The following is a 19,331-nucleotide window of genomic DNA, read 5'->3' as shown; positions in this document are numbered from 1 at the left end:
ATTTGTTTGCTGTTTTCCAGTCCTGCTTAAGTGATAGATCATCTCCTCATGTCATCAAACCCAAAGAGTATTTGTTTCTTGGATACATCTCTTGGTTAATGGGAGTGACAGTCTAAGACGATCTTGAAGGCCAGCGAGGAAGTTCTCTTTGCTTTAGAAATGAAAATACCCACGCCCTCTGTTCTCTGGCGTTGCTTTGGTAGCTCTTCAGAGGTGATACGTGGACAGTTGTCCCTGAAGGCTTACAGCTTAAACTTTGATTTTGTCCTCAGCACTAGGGTGACCTTTCCGCTTGGTCCCTACAAATGGCCAGCTGTGGTCCCTTCTCAGAACCATTTGCTACATTCCATAAGCGTTATGCACGAGATTTGCTGCTTCTTAAGTGGACGTTTCGGTCCTCATTGCTGGACCTTTGCCTGTGCTGGCATTTTCCGTGGTCTCTGCTTGAAGGAGTCAGTCTCATCAACAGTGGGCTTCACATTGTCTGAACTCAGATCGGGGTAGAAAATCAGTTATTTTTCAAGATTCAGTTCATTCACTTACTGGTCACTTTAGCTCTGAGGATATTTGGGATTTAAGTTTCAGGGAAGTTAACTTCCCTCTTCATCCTTTACTGTTGCCAATCAGAGTGACCCATGGTAGCTCAGATTATGTAGAAGCAGACTTTAAACCTGGAGAGAAGCAGGAGAGTTTTCTAATGCATGTTTCGACATCGGGTGTAGCTGTGTCATTCTTTCTTCAAATTGGATTTAGCCGAAGCCTAGTAGGGTGACTGAGGAAATCAGGAGGCATCCAGATGGATTGAGAACCAGGACTAAAGAGGCCGGTGCCTTGCAGGTAGGACACGAATGAATCCAGGATGAGGAATCAGGCGCCCTCCATTCGAAAGTGGAACACTGGCTTCCAGCAGCAGTGGGGAGGACACTGACGTAGCAGAGGGGCTCAAGGGAACTTCTTTGGGGCAATGAAATGCTTTTATGATGATAGCAGTGCGTGACTATTACATGACTGTCAAAACGCACCCATTTCTGCACTGTGTGGTGTGCTTTACTGTGTATAAATCATGCCTCCAAAAAAACTGACCCAAATAAAATAGTGAAATGGGTAAGAGGTCATCAGGGTCTCCAAAAGCAGGTTTAAGTTTTGTATTATTATGTAAACAACTCTTTTAAAAGAATAAAAATCAAAGAAAACATTAGTGTTAGTATTCCCATAAAACTTTATTTCTAAAAACAGGTGGTGGCCAGATTTGTATCTGCCAACCTGTGAGTTACTTTCATTCCTTTTGAAGGAACTCAGTAAAATGGGCGTTCTCTGTACCCTCCCCAAAAGGTTGAGTGACCTTGCAAAGTGTAGTCCCACTTTTCTGGCAGAGAACAGGCCTTACAGCACTCGGATGCCAGGTGACTCCTCAAAGATCTGTGAAGGATACAGTTGGCTTCGCCTGGATGGAATTGGGGAGGGTGAATTCAGAGAAGACAAGACCAAGAATGGCAGCCAGTTTTTAGAGTGTTGTAGAAACAGGCAAGAGATGAGTTGAGCTGGGACAGCAAGAATGGGCTGAGGGTGGTAAGTGAAGGGACTCTGACAAGAGGATCTCGAAGGACCTGAAGAAGACATGATGGACCTGGGATGAAGATGTGGAGGAGGAGGAGACTCTTGGCTTGGGCAGCTGTAGACTTGGGCTCAGGCAGGCTTGATGACACTGAGTCTGGGTTGGCTGGTGTTGAGTTTTAGGTGTCGGAGCAGAATTTGATGGCCGTCATTGTATGTACATCTGATGTCTCTAGACTTTTGATCATGCTTTTCCATAAATAAATAATTTGTGGACACACGCTAACAACAGACAGACATTTATTATAAGGAATAGACACATTCTGCTGAGCTAGTAGCATAGCATAAATCCTAAAAATAGTTATTTCCAAAGGATAAGATAAAGATTAAAAATATTTTTAAAAAAAATCATGAGCTAAACATACATTTACATGTGATTCTTCATTAAGGTACAGGTTGTGATGCCTTTTTCCCAAGTAGTTAACCTCATTGATTGGGTGCATTAGTTCTGCCATTTTTGATGGTTAGCTTGTACTTGAATTCTCATCAGTGTAGAGTTCATGTTGCATTTCATGCCACTTCTTGTCCTCTTAAGAGTTGCGGGAGCAAGAGGAGAGATTCTGAGCCAACAAAGGAGGTCATGGTGATAGTTTCTGTCCTTAGAGAAGATTCAGGGTGTTCTGGGGAAGTGGGGAGAAAGGACGAGGTTGCTGGAAAATGGGGTCCTCCCATTTCTACAGGGAGTAACCTGCTTCCCTAAGGGGCTCAGCAGATTCAAACATGTGCCCCTTTAGTCTTGGGGTGCTTCTGACAGTTGACTCTTTGGCCTTCCCTTCTCCCCCTTTTCCCAGAGATATTGGTTATAGATTTGACTTATTAGGAAAGGTCATTCAGGGACTGTCCAATCAGGCAAAAAGAAGTCCCCAACCCTTCCAAACTGTAAAGCTACATCATGATGGTAAGTAGCCTGTGATCCCATTATTTCATTGCCTGAGGGAGATGGCTGGACTTCAACCAGTTTTATGCCTCCCTTCAAAATTAAGGACTACAGGTGTCAATACAACAAGATGACAATTGAAATATCCCAGAGGGTGGTAGCTGGCAGCTTCCTCGCACCACCTGCCGTTTCTCCACCTGCTTTGCCCCGTTTCTCACGCTGCATGCAGGTAGGTGCCAAAACTGGACTTTTGCTTGAAACCTAGGGTTTTGTTTTGGCCAAGTTTGGAAGGTGTTAAAATATCTTGGCTCTGAAGTAGGTTAGGAAGAAGCAGAGCTTTGATGTTTGGTCTTTGCCATTTACTGTCTTGGAAAGTGGTGGGAGCTCCGGGGATATTGGAACTAGCAGCAGGAGTGACACCCACGCCTGGCCTCCTTCCCTCTGGCTCAGATAACCAGGCACTGACCAGCGTCTGGGTCATCATCTTCACAGAGGAGGCCTGTCATGTGCACCATCGATTTGGATTGGATAAAAGCATTATTCATCAATTTTGGGTTAAATTGAAGTTGTGCAGTCTGTGCTTGATTTTCCTCGTTAAGGAATATAGGAAACACAAATCCTGTTTGCGTTGTTTTTTGCTTGGGGCTCTTAAAAGTCCTATGTGAGATGTGAACTGACCAGCTTTGGCTAAATGGATTTCTGAATCAAAAACATTCCTTTAAGAAAGCTCTTTGGCTAAAACATGCCTTAGTGATCAAATGTGCAGGCCAGGGCTGGGGTGGGGGTGAGAGAATTCACCAGAGACGAGTGGGGAGCGGAACAGTTGGATCCACTGCAGTATACGGCTGAAGGGGAGACAGGAGAGGTCTAGTGTGCTGTGCTGTGTGGGTCACTCACTGGCTGGGGATTGAACTCAGCTCCTAGGGGTGATGGTGCCAAGACTCGACCCCTAGGCCACTGGGGAGGCCGCAGAATTAGAGATTTTGCCAACTGGGACCCATGGAGGCCAAAACACAGCAACCTGAAGTTCCTCCCAGTGGGTCTCACTCGCCCTGAAAGAGCTAGTCAGTCTAGAAAAGGGAATAGTTTTAGATTTTTCCATTATTTACTCCAAATTATTAATTTGGGGATAGACAATGTTTCCCACATTTTGCTGAGATTAATTACTAACAACTAATTCTTAGCACAGAGCAAATGTCTTGTCACAAGGGGGGGTTTACTTTGTTTGTGATATCTCTCTTGTAAGGTAGACATGACCTTCTTTAATCTGGAAACATTGAAACTTGCAGCAGCAAATTCTTGTAACTGATATCACAATCAGTTCTTTCATTATTGTGAGTCACTTGCTTGGAATAAAGTCAGGTGACATGTGCTCTGGTGTGACATTAATCTTTAGGTGAAGGGCTTAGTCTTTCTTCAGCAACTCATTTCTTTACTTCACAAATACTGTTGAGTTTGAGCCATGCTGTAGGTGTTGGGGATAAACAGTGAACAGAGGGAGCTCTGCTTTCATGGTGCTTTATTCCGATGTCATTTCTCAAATACGTTTAGGTGGAATTGATGAGGATGCAGCTCCCAGATTTGGGCAGTTTTCTGGGGGAGGTAATAACGTGAGCTACTGAGGTTATGTTTTATGTCCAATTTACTTTGTTCCACAGGGGGCTCCCTAAACTTTTGGGAGTCTTGGTGTGTCTGGCAGTTTTTATTTGTATAATTAGAGCACTGAGAACCAAAATAAATCATAAATGACATTTTATTTAACGAAATACCTGCAGTATTTACTGTGCGTTTCAGGGCATTTTAAACTCTTTACCAAACTCTGAATTTTTATTACCGGTGTTTGTGGTAGGTATGATTACTACACCCCTCATTGAGGGGATGAGCTCCTGGCCTTGGGCACCTCGTTCGCCATACATGGGGCTGGGCTTGGAACACAGGCCCCTCACCCCTTCATTTCCCTCACTTTCCCCATCTGGGGCGAGAGAGTTCTTTCTCCCCTTTTCACATTTGGGGTTCCTGTGGAAGGTCAGGCTTGTGGGCAGCCACTTTCCTGACAGTGGAGGAAGTCTGGGTTCTCTCACACTGTGGCCTCCATTCTGGGGGATGCCCTTGCCTTTCCCCTCATGATTCTTTTATGCTGAATTATGTGTTTAATTTGTGTAAATGAAGTGTGTTTAATCTCCTATTATTGGGTGGCTTTGCTCTGAGCTGCTAGTCCTTGAGACAAGGAACTAGCGAATAGGTCTGTTTGACAAATGGGTGAAAGTGTGTGGTTTGCTGCAAAGTCTAACTCCTGAGTTTAAGACTGGGGATTTTCCCTCCCTTGGGTGCTTGGGTTCACACGACAGTTTAATTTAGCTGTTTATAAATGTTCAATTGTATTCTGAACAATAGTGAAACTGAACAATAGGCCATGATGTATTGGAATAATAAGGGCACATTACTCTTTAGTAATACATATTCTTTGAGAATGTGTCCCTTGAGGGGAAGGTCTTGAAGGCACTATTGCCTCTGTTCTTTAGGTCGAAAATAGCAGAATCATTTAATTTGATTATTCTTCTACCTCTCGGGGCTTTGATGATTCACCCTCGGGGCTTTGATGATTCACCGTTAGTCAGCCCTACTCCTTTAGAGCCTCAGGAAGGTTCTGGACCCTTTCCAGGAAGGTGTTTTCTTCAGGTTCTCAACCTTGGATCATGTATAAACCTCATCCTTTTTAGAACCCTCATTGGACCTTCCCTCTCATCCTTTTCTGTTCCCCAAACAGTTCCTTACTTCTCTGAAGCTACTTCTGAAGTCCTGTCTCTCAGTGAAGTTTTCACAGTGAATGAAAGGAACGCCTGGCTCCATCTTTATTTCTACCTCTTATCCAGGGATGATGTTGGATGAACATCCTTTGTACAAGGTGTCCTGACTTCAACTTGAGTGGACTGATTTATCCTGCTCGTGGGAGCTGAGATGGCTTACCCACCATGCGCTTGTATGTTGAGTGATGGATTTGTGGGGTGCAGTCAATGTGAATGTGATTCTCCTGGTCCTCGGTCCTTGCTTCGCATGGGGCGGGGGTTGCTTTCTCTGCATATGTAGATAACCGCTTTCTCCCTGTATCTTCTCATGGCCTCTCTGTGTACCTCCTCTTACCTCCTCTTAGAAGGGGCTCATTCTGCTGGGCTGGGACTCACCCCTAGGTCCTCATTTGAACTCATTCACCTCTTTAAAGATGCCCTCTCCAAATACAGTCATGTCCTTAGCTTCTGGGGGTTATGACTTCAACTTAGGAATGTTGGAGAGAACAACTCAGTCATCACAAGGTTAAATATACAATTGAGTTGACCTAAACTTTGATAACACATTCAAACAAAAATCCTTTTTTAATGCTTAAAAGTGCTTTCCTTTAATGCAAAGGAAGAGGATTGCTGAAGAGAAACATAGGATATTGGTTATGAGCTGGTTTAGACCTGATGAAGTGACCTAGGTTAAAATTCACAATAGGGGCCCTCCCTGGTGGTGCAGCGGGGTAAAGCACAACACTGAGAAGCTTAAGCCACTTCCGCATGAGTTCGATCCCCGCCTGCCCCGGAAGTGACCACATGGCGCGGCAGACCTCTCCTGACCCGCCCGCTGCTCCCCTCAGCAGTGTACTCTGTCGATCTGCCTCTTCTGCTCCCCACTCTGTCCCTGGTAAATCCTGTCACCTTCCGCATGTCTGGCCTGTACCCCAGTTCTGTATGAATAAATAAATCTTAAAAAAAAAAAAATGCTGTCGTAACTAGACTGATTCCAAACTGAAATGATTAAAGTTTAAAAAAAAAAAATTCACAATAAGCCCTTTGTCCATCCTCTGCAGTGTTTGGATCTCCATGAGGCCTGTGGTGCCTCCTAACGCCCTCTGTATTTCTGTGGTTCTATGTCAGCAGCTGTGTTGTAGAACAGAGCTTCTGTCAACAGACCCTGGTTTGAATTCAAACTCTTCTTTTTGTGTCAACTTGAAGGAAATGGCTATAAAAATCTTTCTCTTGGTGTCATGCCAGCTCTGGACTGTGGACAGGTCACTTGCCTGCCCGAGCCCCCATGGCTCCACCTCTAAAGAGTGAAGGGTGGTCAGCGGCTTTCCTGGCCCTGGGCCCTGTCACCCTGTCACTGTTGTCTCCTGTGTAGGGCTACTGCCTCCTCAGGCCGCCCGGGGCACCCTGTATGGGATGTCCTGGCCAGGTGGGAATGGGTCCTCGGCACCTGCTGGCCGGCCGGCCTTCTCTCCTGCCAAATTCCACACACAGAGGCTACTGTGGCATGGGGCTCTCAGAGATGGCTGACATGGGGTCCCGCCTGCTCTGGGACAGAGCCCCCCCTCTGCCAGACACACTTGTCTTCAGAGAGGAGGGACTGGTTCCAGTCGGTGGCTGGTGGTCAATGTTTTCCTTCCTCCTCTGCCTGTCGCTTGGTGGCTTCCAATGGTTATCAGCAAAGTCTTCCGCTCTGGGTCTTATCAGGAGGCAAATGAAGTTTGTGGACAGAGCTGTCTTTTGTCCCAGGAGGTCAGATTTTAAAATCCTGGACTTATTACCAAAAGTAATGTTGCCCTGTGGCCACTTTCTTTACTCAGAGCACCCACAGAGCAGAGCTTTTGTGACGGGGCAAATGAAGTGAGTGCGTGCGTGCGTGCGTGTGTGTATGCGTGTTCGTGTGTGTGTATGCGTGTTCGTGTGTGTGTGTGTGAGTGTGTATGGGACAGCAGCATGCCGGCCAGATCCTTTATTCTAGCTTAATTGCGTTTTCATCCATTATGTTAGGATTGAATTTATATAAACCTTTAAAACACGAAGGTGGCTTTTATTATAATGTTTGAATAGATTAGTTGATTCGGGGTAAATTTTTATTACAGTAAAACCATGAAAACAAGTTGACAGGAGCCTTCGCACTGCTGGAATAAAGATTCCAGAGTTCTATTTGGCTCACCTAATTTAATCATTATATAAGAGTCTTAGAATACAACTCCGTTGGCAGTAGTGTTTGACCTGGAAAAATTCCCATAAGCTAACCCAATTTCCATGGCTTTTCTCTGGTTCTGCTGCTGGTGCCGTCTTTGTTGGTTTCTATATTCATCAGAACTTTTTTTGCAAGGGGCAGAAACTCAACATAAGAAAGCTTAAGCTCAGAAAAGAATTTCTTTCAATTTGAGTGAATAAAATCTGGGGGTGAACTATTTTTAAGTGGGGTTAGATCTAGGAGCGCACAGGATATTATGGGGACAGCCTCCCCTCTTTTCTCTGCCCCCAACCCCTTCTCCCACTGGGAGAGAGCTGGTGTCCCAAGGGAATAGCCACTTCACAGACAGACAAACCTGTGTTGAGTGTGATAACTCGTGTTTCAAGTCAGCAGGGTTCAGTGTTTGTTCTTTTAGTTGAAAGAGAACAGGAAAGTGTCCATCCTAAAATTGTGCCGGGTCCAGCTGAAAATCTTAGGGGGTGCATTTAGAATCTGAATTTAAGATGAGAAGTTGAGGACAAACTTGCAGGTTGTTTGCAATGTTAGTATGATGTGCGCCTAACATGCTCAGCAGAGAAGGGTGCCTGTTTGGTGACTCCTGAGACTGACTGACACTGGGCCGTTCTTTGAGTCAAGGAAACGAAATGATAGTTATGGCCTGTTTTGCTTTTTTGGCAGGGCTGGATGATTGCCTGCAGCAGTATGTCCACAAGTTCGAGCGGGAGAAGATAAACGGGGAACAGCTGCTGCAGATTTCCCACCAGGATCTCGAGGAGCTGGGTGTCACCAGGATCGGGCACCAGGAGCTCGTGTTGGAGGCTGTGGACCTTCTCTGTGCACTGGTTAGTTCAGGAAGGAGCTGTCTCTGCTGGAAACCCTACTCCCTTCAATCCTTATTGCTGTTTAGCGTGTCTTTTTAATTTTTAAAAAGAATTTCTTTCTTTATGCCCACAGAACTGGGGCACAGGCCAGAGGTGCAGGGATGGTGAGAGGAGTCACCAGAGACAGAGTGGGGAGCAGAACAGGCAGATCGACGAAGTACACTGCTGAGGGGAGCAGTGGGCGGGTCAGGAGAGGTCTGCCACGCCATGTGGTCACCTCCGGGGCAGGTGGGGATCGAACTGATGCTGAAGTGGCTTTAGCTTCTCAGTGCTGTGCTTTAACCCGCTGCACCACCAGGGAAGGCCCCTTAAATTTAATTTTTAATAAGAATTTCTTTATTTATGCCCACAGAACTGGGGCACAGGCCAGAGGTGCAGGGATGGTGAGAGGAGTCACCAGAGACAGAGTGGGGAGCAGTATAGGCAGATCGACAAAGTACACTGCTGAGGGGAGCAGCGGGCGGGTCAGGAGAGGTCTGCTGCACCCTGTGGGTCACCTCCGGGGCTGGGATCGAACACACACTAAAGCTGCTGCAGCCAGCTTGCAGTGCTGCATCCTAATCTTTTTGTGCCACCAGGGAGGGCCCTTCCCATATATATATATATTTTACTGTCATTAAAAAAAAACATTTTATAGTAGTTTATTTTTACATATTTTTGTGCATTGTTCCATCTCATTTGCAATCCCCTTCTTCCCGTATTTTTAAAGACTCTTTGAAGTGAAGCATAAACTGGATGTGATGTAAGAAGGGAAGAGAGCAAAGTATTTTCTAGATTGAGTGGGGCCGACTTTAACCCGCGAGCTACAACTGACCCAGTGTCTGGTTTGTAAATAAAGTTTTATTGGAACACAGCCCTACCCATTCATTTCCATATGTCTGTGGTTATCCTTACCAACAGCAATACAGTTGAGTAGTGGTATCAGGGACCCTGTGTTCCCCCCAGACCTAAATTATTTACTTTACCCTTTAGAGAAAGAATTTGTCTTTTACAGAAAAAGACTGGGTTGGTTTTGTTTTCTTATCTCCTCTAAAGAATAAAAATTTGGAGATGAGTGAAAATGTCATTTTCTCAATTGACGTGAAATGGCTTTTATTTTCAGTTCTGTTTTCATTACTATAAAGAGCATTTGAGTTTTACAGTAACAGGTTATATTCAAATAACTGTGCTTGAGACAGTCAGCCCATGGAATGTTGGGAAAAATCTGAATGCACATTTTGCAGATGACTGAACTTTGGCTTGAATGGGAGATCAGTCCTGCCGGCGTCTGACCTCGGGGGCACCTGTGGCTGTGTGGGTAACCCTTTTAGGGGTGAGCGCTTGCAAGGGTTTGGGGTTACCAACTGCTGGCACAGGCTGGGGCTTACGTCTGGCGACATGGTGCCGTCCTAAGGATGCAGTTTCCCGACTGTCTGGGTGCAGACAGACTCCGTGGTTTCAGACTGGCTTAGTCATGCCGTGAACCTGAGCCAGGGGTATATACAATTACATCACTGAGAATGGTGAGAAAGAATGTGCTCCCGATTATTTTGCCATTACTGGTCTGCGTTCCGTTGATTATATAACACTTGCTGGGCGGTGTGTATTCTTCTTCTTAAAATGGACACAGCCTTGTCTTCTGCGCTGGGATGCGCTGCTCTTGTTTAGGAAAGTAACGGGGGAAGTTACTTGTGGTTGATAAATGAGCTGCCATTGGGGAGACTCGGTGGCCAAGTGGGGTGAGTGCTGGCTCGGGAGACAGGCTTCTTGCCTCAGTTCCTGGCTTTGCTGCAAGCGTTAACCCTCAGGGAAATGGCGTGTCTGTTATCCCCATCTGCACGGTGATGCTCTCCTGGGGGGGTGGGAGAGGGTGGTGGCCCCGTGTTAGCATGCAAGTGGGGTTCAGCCTGAAGACGTCTGAAAGTGCTGTTCGTTGTTAAAATCATACATGTCTCATACAGTAAGTGATTATTGTCACTGTCCTTTCTGGAAACATCGCTTCTTGGTCATTCTGCTCACTTGGATCCTCTCTTTCACTTTGCGTGCTCCTTAGGTCTTCGAGTTACTTTGAGATTCACAGCAGAGCCATGGGAAGAGAGCAGACTAGAACACTTTGGGCACATCAGCTGGGAAAATAGCAGCTGCCTCTTGGCTTCTCCAAGCCCTTCCCCATCGCTTCACATATTAGACTAAGAGAACAAAGCTGGACAGATGCCAGAGCCTACGGCTGTGTTTTATCTGCTACGATTTCCTTCTAATTTCCTTTGTAGCCCCGGTTTTGACCTCAGACTCGTTCTGGATATGGTGTGTGTGGTGAAGTGCCGATGAAGGCATCTGACAGGGTCCCGGGAGGGTTCCCAACTGAACATGCCTGTGCTGGGTTGAGGACAGTTTAAGAGAGTTTTACTAGAGGATCTTTGGTCCTGATATAATCTCCTGTTAAAATATTCTTCCTCTAATACCTATATTAATTATCTATTCGGTACATTTACACCAATTTGATCTTTGCATTTACAAATTGGTGGTAATGCTTTGCCTTGAGCCATCCATCCCCTGGGGAGTTAATTTGTATTTGCAGTTGGCTCTGGTGCTATAAAATGGATTTTTGTGTGAACTTGAGTTTAGTGGATGTTGATTTTATGATGGACAGGAAATGAATAGAACTAGAGGTAAGGAAGAGGGAGACCAAGACCAGAACACTGGGACGTTTCTTAAAGAGAAGGACAGCTAGCATGGGCAGGAGCCTAAAATAGGGAGCAGCTACTGGCTGTGATTGCAAAACCAGGGAGCAGGTAGGCGCCACCAGCAATGGTGCTGGGTGGAGAGTCTCTGTGAACACTGACCTTGGCAGGCTGGAGTGGGCCGAGCAGAGGGTCAGGGGCTAGTGTGATGGGGGACAGCTGGCCTATCGCCCCGGATTGCATTCAGAGCCTGAGCCCGATTTTTCTCTCTGGGATAGACTTCAGAGCTACTCTGTCCAATGGAATAGGGATTGGTCACACATGACTACTAAAAATTAAAATGAAATAAAATACACTTCCTTAGTCCTGCTAGCCGCCTTTCGAAAGCTCCATAGCGGCTGTGGTTAGGGGACACAGGACCAGCAGACAGAGAACAGAAAGTTCTATGAATAGCATCAGGTCAGACGGTGGGATGAGAGTAATAGAGTACACTTGTAACCAGGTACTTTGCCAAATTAACCAGACATGAGTCCCCTGGGACCATGTGTATTAAAGGTGGAAGTAGGCAGAGAAACCAGAGTTGGAATGGGGACCTGAAGGCTCATTAAAGGAAATAATTGCAGCGTCTGCACCCCTGTTCGTGCACTGTGTACCCCTGAGATTACTGATCCATGGACAGTCATTCAAAATAGGACTCTTTTTCATGGGGAGCAACATACAGGAAGAGGTCTCTGCTGGCCGTTTGTACTTAACTTGATCTTGCTGATGAGCCGATTACCTGCCTTCGGGAAAGTGTGAAGTGTATTTCTTAGGCTGTAATTTATTTGACCAAGTCAGGCAAGGAAGGACTTTGACTCTGCGTGATACACCTTGATGAGCCCTGTTGGGCCATGAGCCAGAAGTAAAATGGGAGAAGAAGGTAGCGAACTTGTGCTCAGCTAAAACGTGCGTAATTTTAACACCAAAGTGGAGGACCTTGCCGCTCTCCTTTTCTCCCACTCTGAGAAATTGCCTTTTCTGTCTCTCATTGTGGGCATTTAAGTCAATAATCCTTTCCTGATTGTTTCTACAGTAGAGCTTGTTCTGTGCTAACAGAATCAGTTTCTTGTTCTCTTCCCTTGTGGAATAGGGGGAAGGAGATGGAATTTTCCCTCCCAACTTTGCTCCTCATACTCTGTTATAGCCTCGTCTATTCACCCTTCCAGCTCTGTGATCTATTTTTGGGAAAAGTAAATCAAATTGGGTTTGTCTGAAAAATGGCTCAAGAGCTACACCTCCCTCTTTATTTTAATCAGTAAAAAAGCAGCAGGCTTGAGGTTTTAAATTTCTTGCAACACTAAAATACATTTCATCTTCTTGGAGTTCACGGGGTCAATGTACAGTAATAAAAGTTTCCTGTAATTTATGGTGACATTGGCTGTAGAAAGCTGACTTTCCTGCTTTTTAGATCAAAACTCTGGATGTAAGTTGGCAGGCTGAGTAACTGGTTGAACGAGGGGGACATTTCCCCTTTAATCAGAGCCCTGAATCCTGCCAAACGAGCTGTGTCTTGTGTCCTTTTTCTGTTCACTTGGAGTCTTTGATTCTCCATTTAAAAAGCCATGGTGAAAATCCATCTTTTTATTTTCGTCTTCTCTGTGGAAGGACAATAGCATATTTTAGTCTTTAGAAAAAAGGACGAGTTAAAAAAGAATGAATACAAAGTTTATGTAGGACAGGGCGTTTTAATACAGAAATTCACTTTTATTATGAAATTTACAGTTTGTTTCAAGTTTACCAAATTGTTCTCAGTGGGTGGATCTGGGAAGGTTTCCCCCCTTATATTTGTACTTAACTCCATCTAGTTTTGAAAAAGTATTTGTGATTTTATGAGGGAACGACAGGAATTTAAACTTCAAAGAAAATCTGGTTCAAGTTAGCATTGTCTTCTCAGTCACATTTTTTGATTTGCCTTCATTTATAAAACTGTATAATTTGGGGAGTTTAACTGCACCCCAAGATGTATACACACTCACTCTCCACCCAAGCTCGCTGATACTCCCCCCGCCCCCGGTGAATACTGGATTTTCAGAGTCTGGAGTTATTTTTGCCAGTGTGTGAATCATTTTGCACTGCCTGGCGTATTTCTTCCAGGCCCATCCATCTTATCCAGGTTTTCCAGCACCTGAGAGGTGTTCAGAGTGTGCACAGCTCTTCACCCAGTCGCCTGTCTGTGGACTTTTCAGTTGTTTCCATGACCGGCTGGTGTGGGTAGTAGCATTGTTTTCATTCAGGTTCAAGTCTTTTGTTGTTTTTGTCATTACTTACTTATTGTCTATTTTGCCAAAGAAAGAAGCTCATTCTTTGTATATATCTTGGTTTGGAGGTGTGCCTCGCTCTTCCCGGGGGGCGGGGGGCCCACAGATGCAGGCTCAAGGGGGCAGGGGCTGCGGAGACCGCCCAGCTGTCGCTCAGCTCTGCACGCTCCAGGAAGACTGAAGCCAACTGAGAGCAGCTTCGAACCCTCCAGGAGGGGATCAGGAGGTTGGGGCTGCGGTTGGGGAGCTGAGCAGCTTGTTAGTTTGTGCTGGATCCAGAATCAGGGCCCCTGTCCTTTTCTGCACACCCCGTTTTTAGTACCTGCACTTTGCCCTTCCCGGGTGGGCTCAGTAGAGCGGGGCACCCCTTAAGCTGGTGCGCCCAGGCAGATGGCTTGACTCAGATCCCCCCCCACCGGAGGAGCGGTGCCCTTCTGGAGCTTTCTTACGGCATCGCCACTCTGAATCAGACGCCATCATTTCCACCTCCACAGACTGTCTACAGAGATGATGCTTGTCAAGCACCTGCAGTTCTAGGCGTTGAGTAATTGTTCAGACGCATCGGACACTGTATTGTTCCTGATCTTTAAATGATAGAACATCTTTTAAGTGGCTTCTATGGACATAGTGTCACATAACCCAGAGATAGCTCCATTTTTTTGGGTTAGAGGACAAAACACCACGTAGGCAGTGTACATGTGACAAGAAATCACCTCTTCACCGGCTTCCTGGGGTTTGTTCCTTATCCCAAGGGGTGTCCAGTGCAATGTGGTGACATGAAGCTGAGTTTTAAAAGACACTTAAGTAAGAGGAATGTGATCCAGAAAGAGCCCAGGTGGGACTCACTCACACCAGGTGAAACTAACTTCAGGGGAACTGACAGGGCCGCTCGGTTCTGTGCAAGGAGGCCCCGACAGGGCCCGCCCTTCCAGTGACCGTTTATGACTGCTGGCTGGGTGTAGTCATGAGCCACACCCGGACAGCCTGGCGCCCACAGACCTTATGTCCAGGGGAGGCAGAGAGCAGCGGGCAAGGTGGTTCCAAGAGGTGGCAGACAGGTGCCGAGTGTGACCTGGAGGCATTTGGCAATGTCTGGAGAGAGATGTCCTAGCATGGAAGGGATGTTACTGCTGTCTGCTGGGATGAGGCTGCTGAACATCTTGCAGTGTGTAGGAATCTTTCCTCTTTCAAAGCAAATGATGGGCTTTTCAGGTTAGTAGGATCAGTCTTGAGAAACTAAGTAGGGAAGCCTGGAAGAGGAGGGGACATTTGGCATAAAAGTCTTAAGAAAGAACTGCCTGTGGCAGAATTTTTAGGAGACACATTTTGTAGGGGAATTAGCATGGACAAAGTTCTGAGATAGGAGCAGACTGTAGGAGGAGCAGAGAGGAGCCCACACAGCCAGAGAGGTGAGATCACCACTGTGGGTAAATTGGGTAGGGCTTTGCGGCAATTGTAGGAGTTAATCATGTCACTCAGGAGACTGAGTTGTGGCAAAAGTTGGGACATCATCGATGGTTTTACATTTTTTCTCTTGATTCTGTTGTCTACAGAATTATGGCCTGGAAACTGACAATATGAAGAACTTGGTTCTGAAACTGCGAGCCTCTTCCCACAACTTACAGAATTACATAAGCAGCCGGAGGAAAAGCCCCACTTACGACGGGAACACCTCCCACAAGCCCCCCAATGAGTTCCTGACTTCTGTGGTGGAGCTCATAGGTGCGGCCAAGGCCTTGCTAGCCTGGCTGGACAGGTAAGTCGGGGGAACCTTCGCAGCCCTCGAAGGAAGGGGTGTGGGCACCAGCTTCTGCAGGACAGCGCACGATGCAGAGAAGCCTGCCCTTTGTCTCAAGGAAAGGAACCCTGGCCTGTCTGGGCCTTCCCATAGAACCCTCCAGGAGTTCTGGATAGTGGGCATGCTCGTTCCCTTTGGAAGGCGCTTCAAGGGTGAAGAGCAGAACACATTAACCTTAGCGGAGCAGGGGAAAGCTGCACTGACATGTTTTTCTGAGGTTAAACATTAATGCTGGGCTGTTTGGTCAGCGTGAAGGCTGTGAGCTGACTTCCAGAGGGATGGCCGTTCTCTCCATTTGGCTATGTTTTTATATCACACTTTTTCTCTGTGTAGATTCCAATTTTGTGGTATGGGAGAGGGAAAAGATATGTATCAACTCACGTAAACTAGCCTGTTGCGTGGCTGTGCTTCTCAGCATACTGTGTGGGATTCCTGGCGGTCCCCTGCCTCTTGCTTTTCTTAATTTTAACAGAATTTTGTTGTTTGCTAGGGCACCATTTACAGGGATCACTGATTTCTCAATAACGAAGAACAAAATTATTCAGCTTTGCTTGGACCTGACCACGACAGTCCAGAAGGTCAGTACGTCCTTGTTACCTGCTTAACGTTTTCTCCTCTTTTTTCCTGGTCTTCGGGGTCCACTCCCATGTATGAAGTGCCATTCTCTCTCTCCTACCCTCCCCCCATCAGAATTGGAGAGAGATGAAAAGCTTTAAGTAAGATTCACTGCATTTATCGTTTCTGTGAACAATGACCATTGGTCTTTGCATCAAAGAAAGCTTTTGCTTTGTTTTGGTTTAAAATAATTGAGTTCCTGATTCTGCACTTTCTTTAAAAGGATACCACATGTAATTTTTTAAAAAATAGAAGTTCTGGAGTAACTCAATTTTGCTGTTGTCTGTGTTCACATTACTCTTACTCCAAGGGCTTCATCACTTTCTTTCGTTTTGACCTCCGGAGGTTGTCATTAGCCGTGAGGATGAGCCAGGTTTTGACGCAGTGACAAGTAACTGCAGCAGTTCCCTGCTTGATTATCCGCCCCAAATGGCTCAGGCAGAGAGGCTGCCCAGCTCCCCTCACTTCAGGATGTTGGCCGACACAGCAGCCAGTGCCTCATGTCCAGTGTCCCTAGGCAGAGCAACCAAGGGCCTTGCGAGTTTGCACACTGACAGACACTCTGGCCTGGAGTGGTGCAGGCCAGCCCCCTCGCTCCAGCTCACTGGCCAACCTGGGTATCTTCATGGGTCAGGAAGGTGAAGATCAGTCAATCTGTAACTTACCCTGTGTCTGTGACCTGAACTTTTGAAAACATTTTTGTACACCGTCAGCCTTTCAGATCACTTCCTGTCACATTGCCGGGTGTGTCGCAGCCATGTGTGAAATACTTTTGAGCCGAATCAAGGCCATAAGCTGAGCGGAAGCGCTTGTTCTCTTCCATGCTCCACCTGCCTCTCTAATCCTGCGCTTCCGCCTTCATTTCCGCTGCTGTTTGGCCAGCCATTAGGAACAGCCTTTCCTTGGCCCTGACCATAAAATGATGCAGTTCGGAAAGCCAGAGCGGCCATAAAATCGACACAGCTCTGGAAAGCTGGTGCCTTCTGTTTGTCCCTTGAAGAGTTTCGACTCCGCACATCCTGTGCTGAGACGCAGCCAGGACTGAAGGCACAGGTGACCCTATCACGCACTTCCTGAGTGCCCGGAAAGGCCACACTGCCCAGGGGGACCTGAGTCTCTGCTCCGGCGGACGTTCTTACAGGGCTTTGATAAGACGTTACTGATGCCGGCTGGCCGTGATCCCCCGCTGCAGCCCCCGGGTCCTGGCCTTCATGGGGGAGCAGTGCTTACTTCTGCATAACATTGAACTTTCCTTCTCTGCTTAGCTCTCCTCAGTTTCCTGCCACCTATTTTGATTTCTTTTTTTCTAACAGAAATGTCTTGCAGTCCATTAAATGAACAGTGTTAAGGCTGACACATTGTCTGAGCAAGTGGGAATGTTTCGCTTCTCCAGGGCGGGTTCAAGGGCCCAGGCTGTGCGATCGAGTGGCCCAGTGCCGGCTGTGGTGTGGGGCGTGCCAGGGTGGAGGAGGACCGTGTGTTCCGACCAGATGAGCCTGCTGTGCCCAAGCAGGATGGTGTTGGCGTGGCTAAGCCCTTGGCCTCCTCCTCCAGCAAACGTTTCTTTAGCACTGACTGTGTGTCTGCTGCCCTTGGGGGTGGTGGGGCTCCCAGAGTGAAGAAAATGAAACATCTCGCCTCTTGGAATCTACAGTCTCGGGGGGGAAGAATGCAAACAGATAGAGAGGCAAAATGGACTGGCACTTGAAGCGATGCCATGTTAAAGGAGCACAAGGGAGGGAGAGCACAGGGCGTTTTGAGAGTGACGCCAGTGCCAGGCAGGACTGCGTGGCCCTCGCTGGCAGGTGACACCCGAGGACGCTGGCCAGCGTGAGGGAGCTCGTCTGGGGGAGGCGGCTGTTGCGTCTCAGGTGGAGGTTTCCTTGTGGTCCCACAGAGCCGCCCACCTCGCTCCCGCGGGAGGATGCCCTGAGCATCCTCTCCACATCTGCCTCTGCCTTTGGGGTCCCACGCTGCCTGCTCCGTGACTAGAGGGGTTCCGAAGTGTGTGCGTAAATGATTCAGAGAAAGCTTTCGACAGATAAGCCGATGAGAATTTGTTTCTGATCCCGAGAGATTTATTCCAAGCTAGGGGCGTGCCGTGTTGTTTTTGTGCATTTAGAGTTTGGTTTCTGCTCGCCCTTTGGGCTCCCTAAGGTGCACTTGTAGGGACAGGCAGTGTAGAGCTCTTCCTCTAATGAGCCCTGGCACCATGACGAGCCACTCAAACCAACATGCTATCTAGAAGTCGAAAGAAAATCTGCATTTGTCTTCCGGGGGGAGGGGAGTGTGACGTCTCCCAGACCCCCGAAAACTGGCACCTCAATTTTCTCATCTGTAAAACGGGAATGTTCATTTTCGCCTTATTTGTGGGGTTTTTATAGGCTATTGTTAAGCAGTACACACAGGGAAAAAGACAAATGGTAGCAATCTAAAATGCATGGCTACAGGTATTCACAACATGTGCACCCCAACAAGCCTTATATGCAAAGGAGATTTGGAAAAAACATTGAAACCAAGTCTAAGATTTATTTTTCTTTTACAGGAAGCCTGTGTAGGACCACCTTTATGCATTTGTGTAAGATTAGAAATAGAGATTCCTAGGAGCTTATGTAAAAGCAGCTTACCCCCACGAGTGACAGAATGTATGCAGACGGCCCACTGCAGAAATAATACCCTAAAGTAGGAAATAGAAAAACCTTCCCGTGCACTGGCTTCTGAAACTGAACTCAGTGCTTAAGAAGAGGAAATGAATAAACAGGCTCAGGTCAGGTTTAGTTTATTTAAATGGGAACAGTTTTTTTAGGGATAGAGACTGTCATTTTATGAACTTCGATGGGCAAAGCACGTCGAGGCCCTGGCGAACATGTGTTTACCGGAGTAAGCGGAGGACACGGTGTGTCAGCACATGCTCAGCTTGGTGCAGGCTCACAGGGAGGAGCAGCAGTGTGTTGGATGAGCCGATGTTGTGTCCACATGTGGCTTGTGGGGCCGGGAGGCGGGAAACGGGGAAACGGGCCACACTCCCCTCCACACGGGAGACAAGTGCAGTTTTTAGCTCAGTTTCTTGGTAGAAGAGCTACCTGTTAACGGGCAGGATGAGGGGTTCCCAGGGCCTGCAAACCTGCCAGATCTAAATAGTTCTGCCACCGGCCACATCCAGAGGAAACACACTGTAGTGTGTGAGACCTGCAGTGGAAAGGAGCGTTACCACAGCTAGTGTGCTGCAGAGACAATGGGTGTGCACAACAGAGCAGAGAGAAAGCCTTGCAAAGCATGCACCCATATACTACCCCTCCTCTCATGGGCAAATGCCCAGCCAGAGAGCCTTGGCCCAAAGCAGGACCTCGGCGGCCCCCCAAAGCTGCCCGCTGCAGCCTCCGGCACCACCGGGGGAACCACGGCGAAGGGGGAGGGGGGCTGGGCAAGTCCCGATGGGGAACACAGAATCAAAGTCACGTGACGGCTGCACCTGCCAGCCGCTCGGAGCGTCACCCACGCCTGGGGTCTAAGCGTCCCCTTCCGTGTCCCCCAGGACCTGGCACAAGTGCAAGGCCGAGAAGCCAGCGGCTTCTTCCTCAGGTCTCTGCTCCAGGCCTCCTC

General features: G+C 47.3%; 1 protein-coding gene across 2 annotated transcripts in view; it reads left to right on the top strand.

Annotated features, from left to right (window-relative positions):
- The window catches only part of CNKSR3 (CNKSR family member 3), an 87,306-nt gene that overhangs the window by 43,274 nt on the left and 24,701 nt on the right, over positions 1-19,331 (top strand). Inside the window, exons 2-4 of one of the 2 annotated variants that reach the window (XM_004673946.2) lie at positions 8,156-8,319; positions 14,869-15,071; positions 15,604-15,691. In XM_004673946.2, coding sequence (XP_004674003.1) covers positions 8,156-8,319; positions 14,869-15,071; positions 15,604-15,691 — 455 coding nt within the window. Of the gene's footprint in view, positions 1-8,155; positions 8,320-9,998; positions 10,077-14,868; positions 15,072-15,603; positions 15,692-19,331 lie in introns of those variants that run through there. The other variant, XM_012721542.1, reaches the window with a different exon arrangement.

The sequence above is a fragment of the Condylura cristata genome, unplaced genomic scaffold, assembly GCF_000260355.1.
Source record: "Condylura cristata isolate star-nosed mole 26May11 unplaced genomic scaffold, ConCri1.0 scaffold00001, whole genome shotgun sequence".
Taxonomy (NCBI): Eukaryota; Metazoa; Chordata; class Mammalia; order Eulipotyphla; family Talpidae; genus Condylura; species Condylura cristata.
Note: the sequence above shows the minus strand (reverse complement) of the source record. Positions and strands in the feature narration are given on the sequence as shown.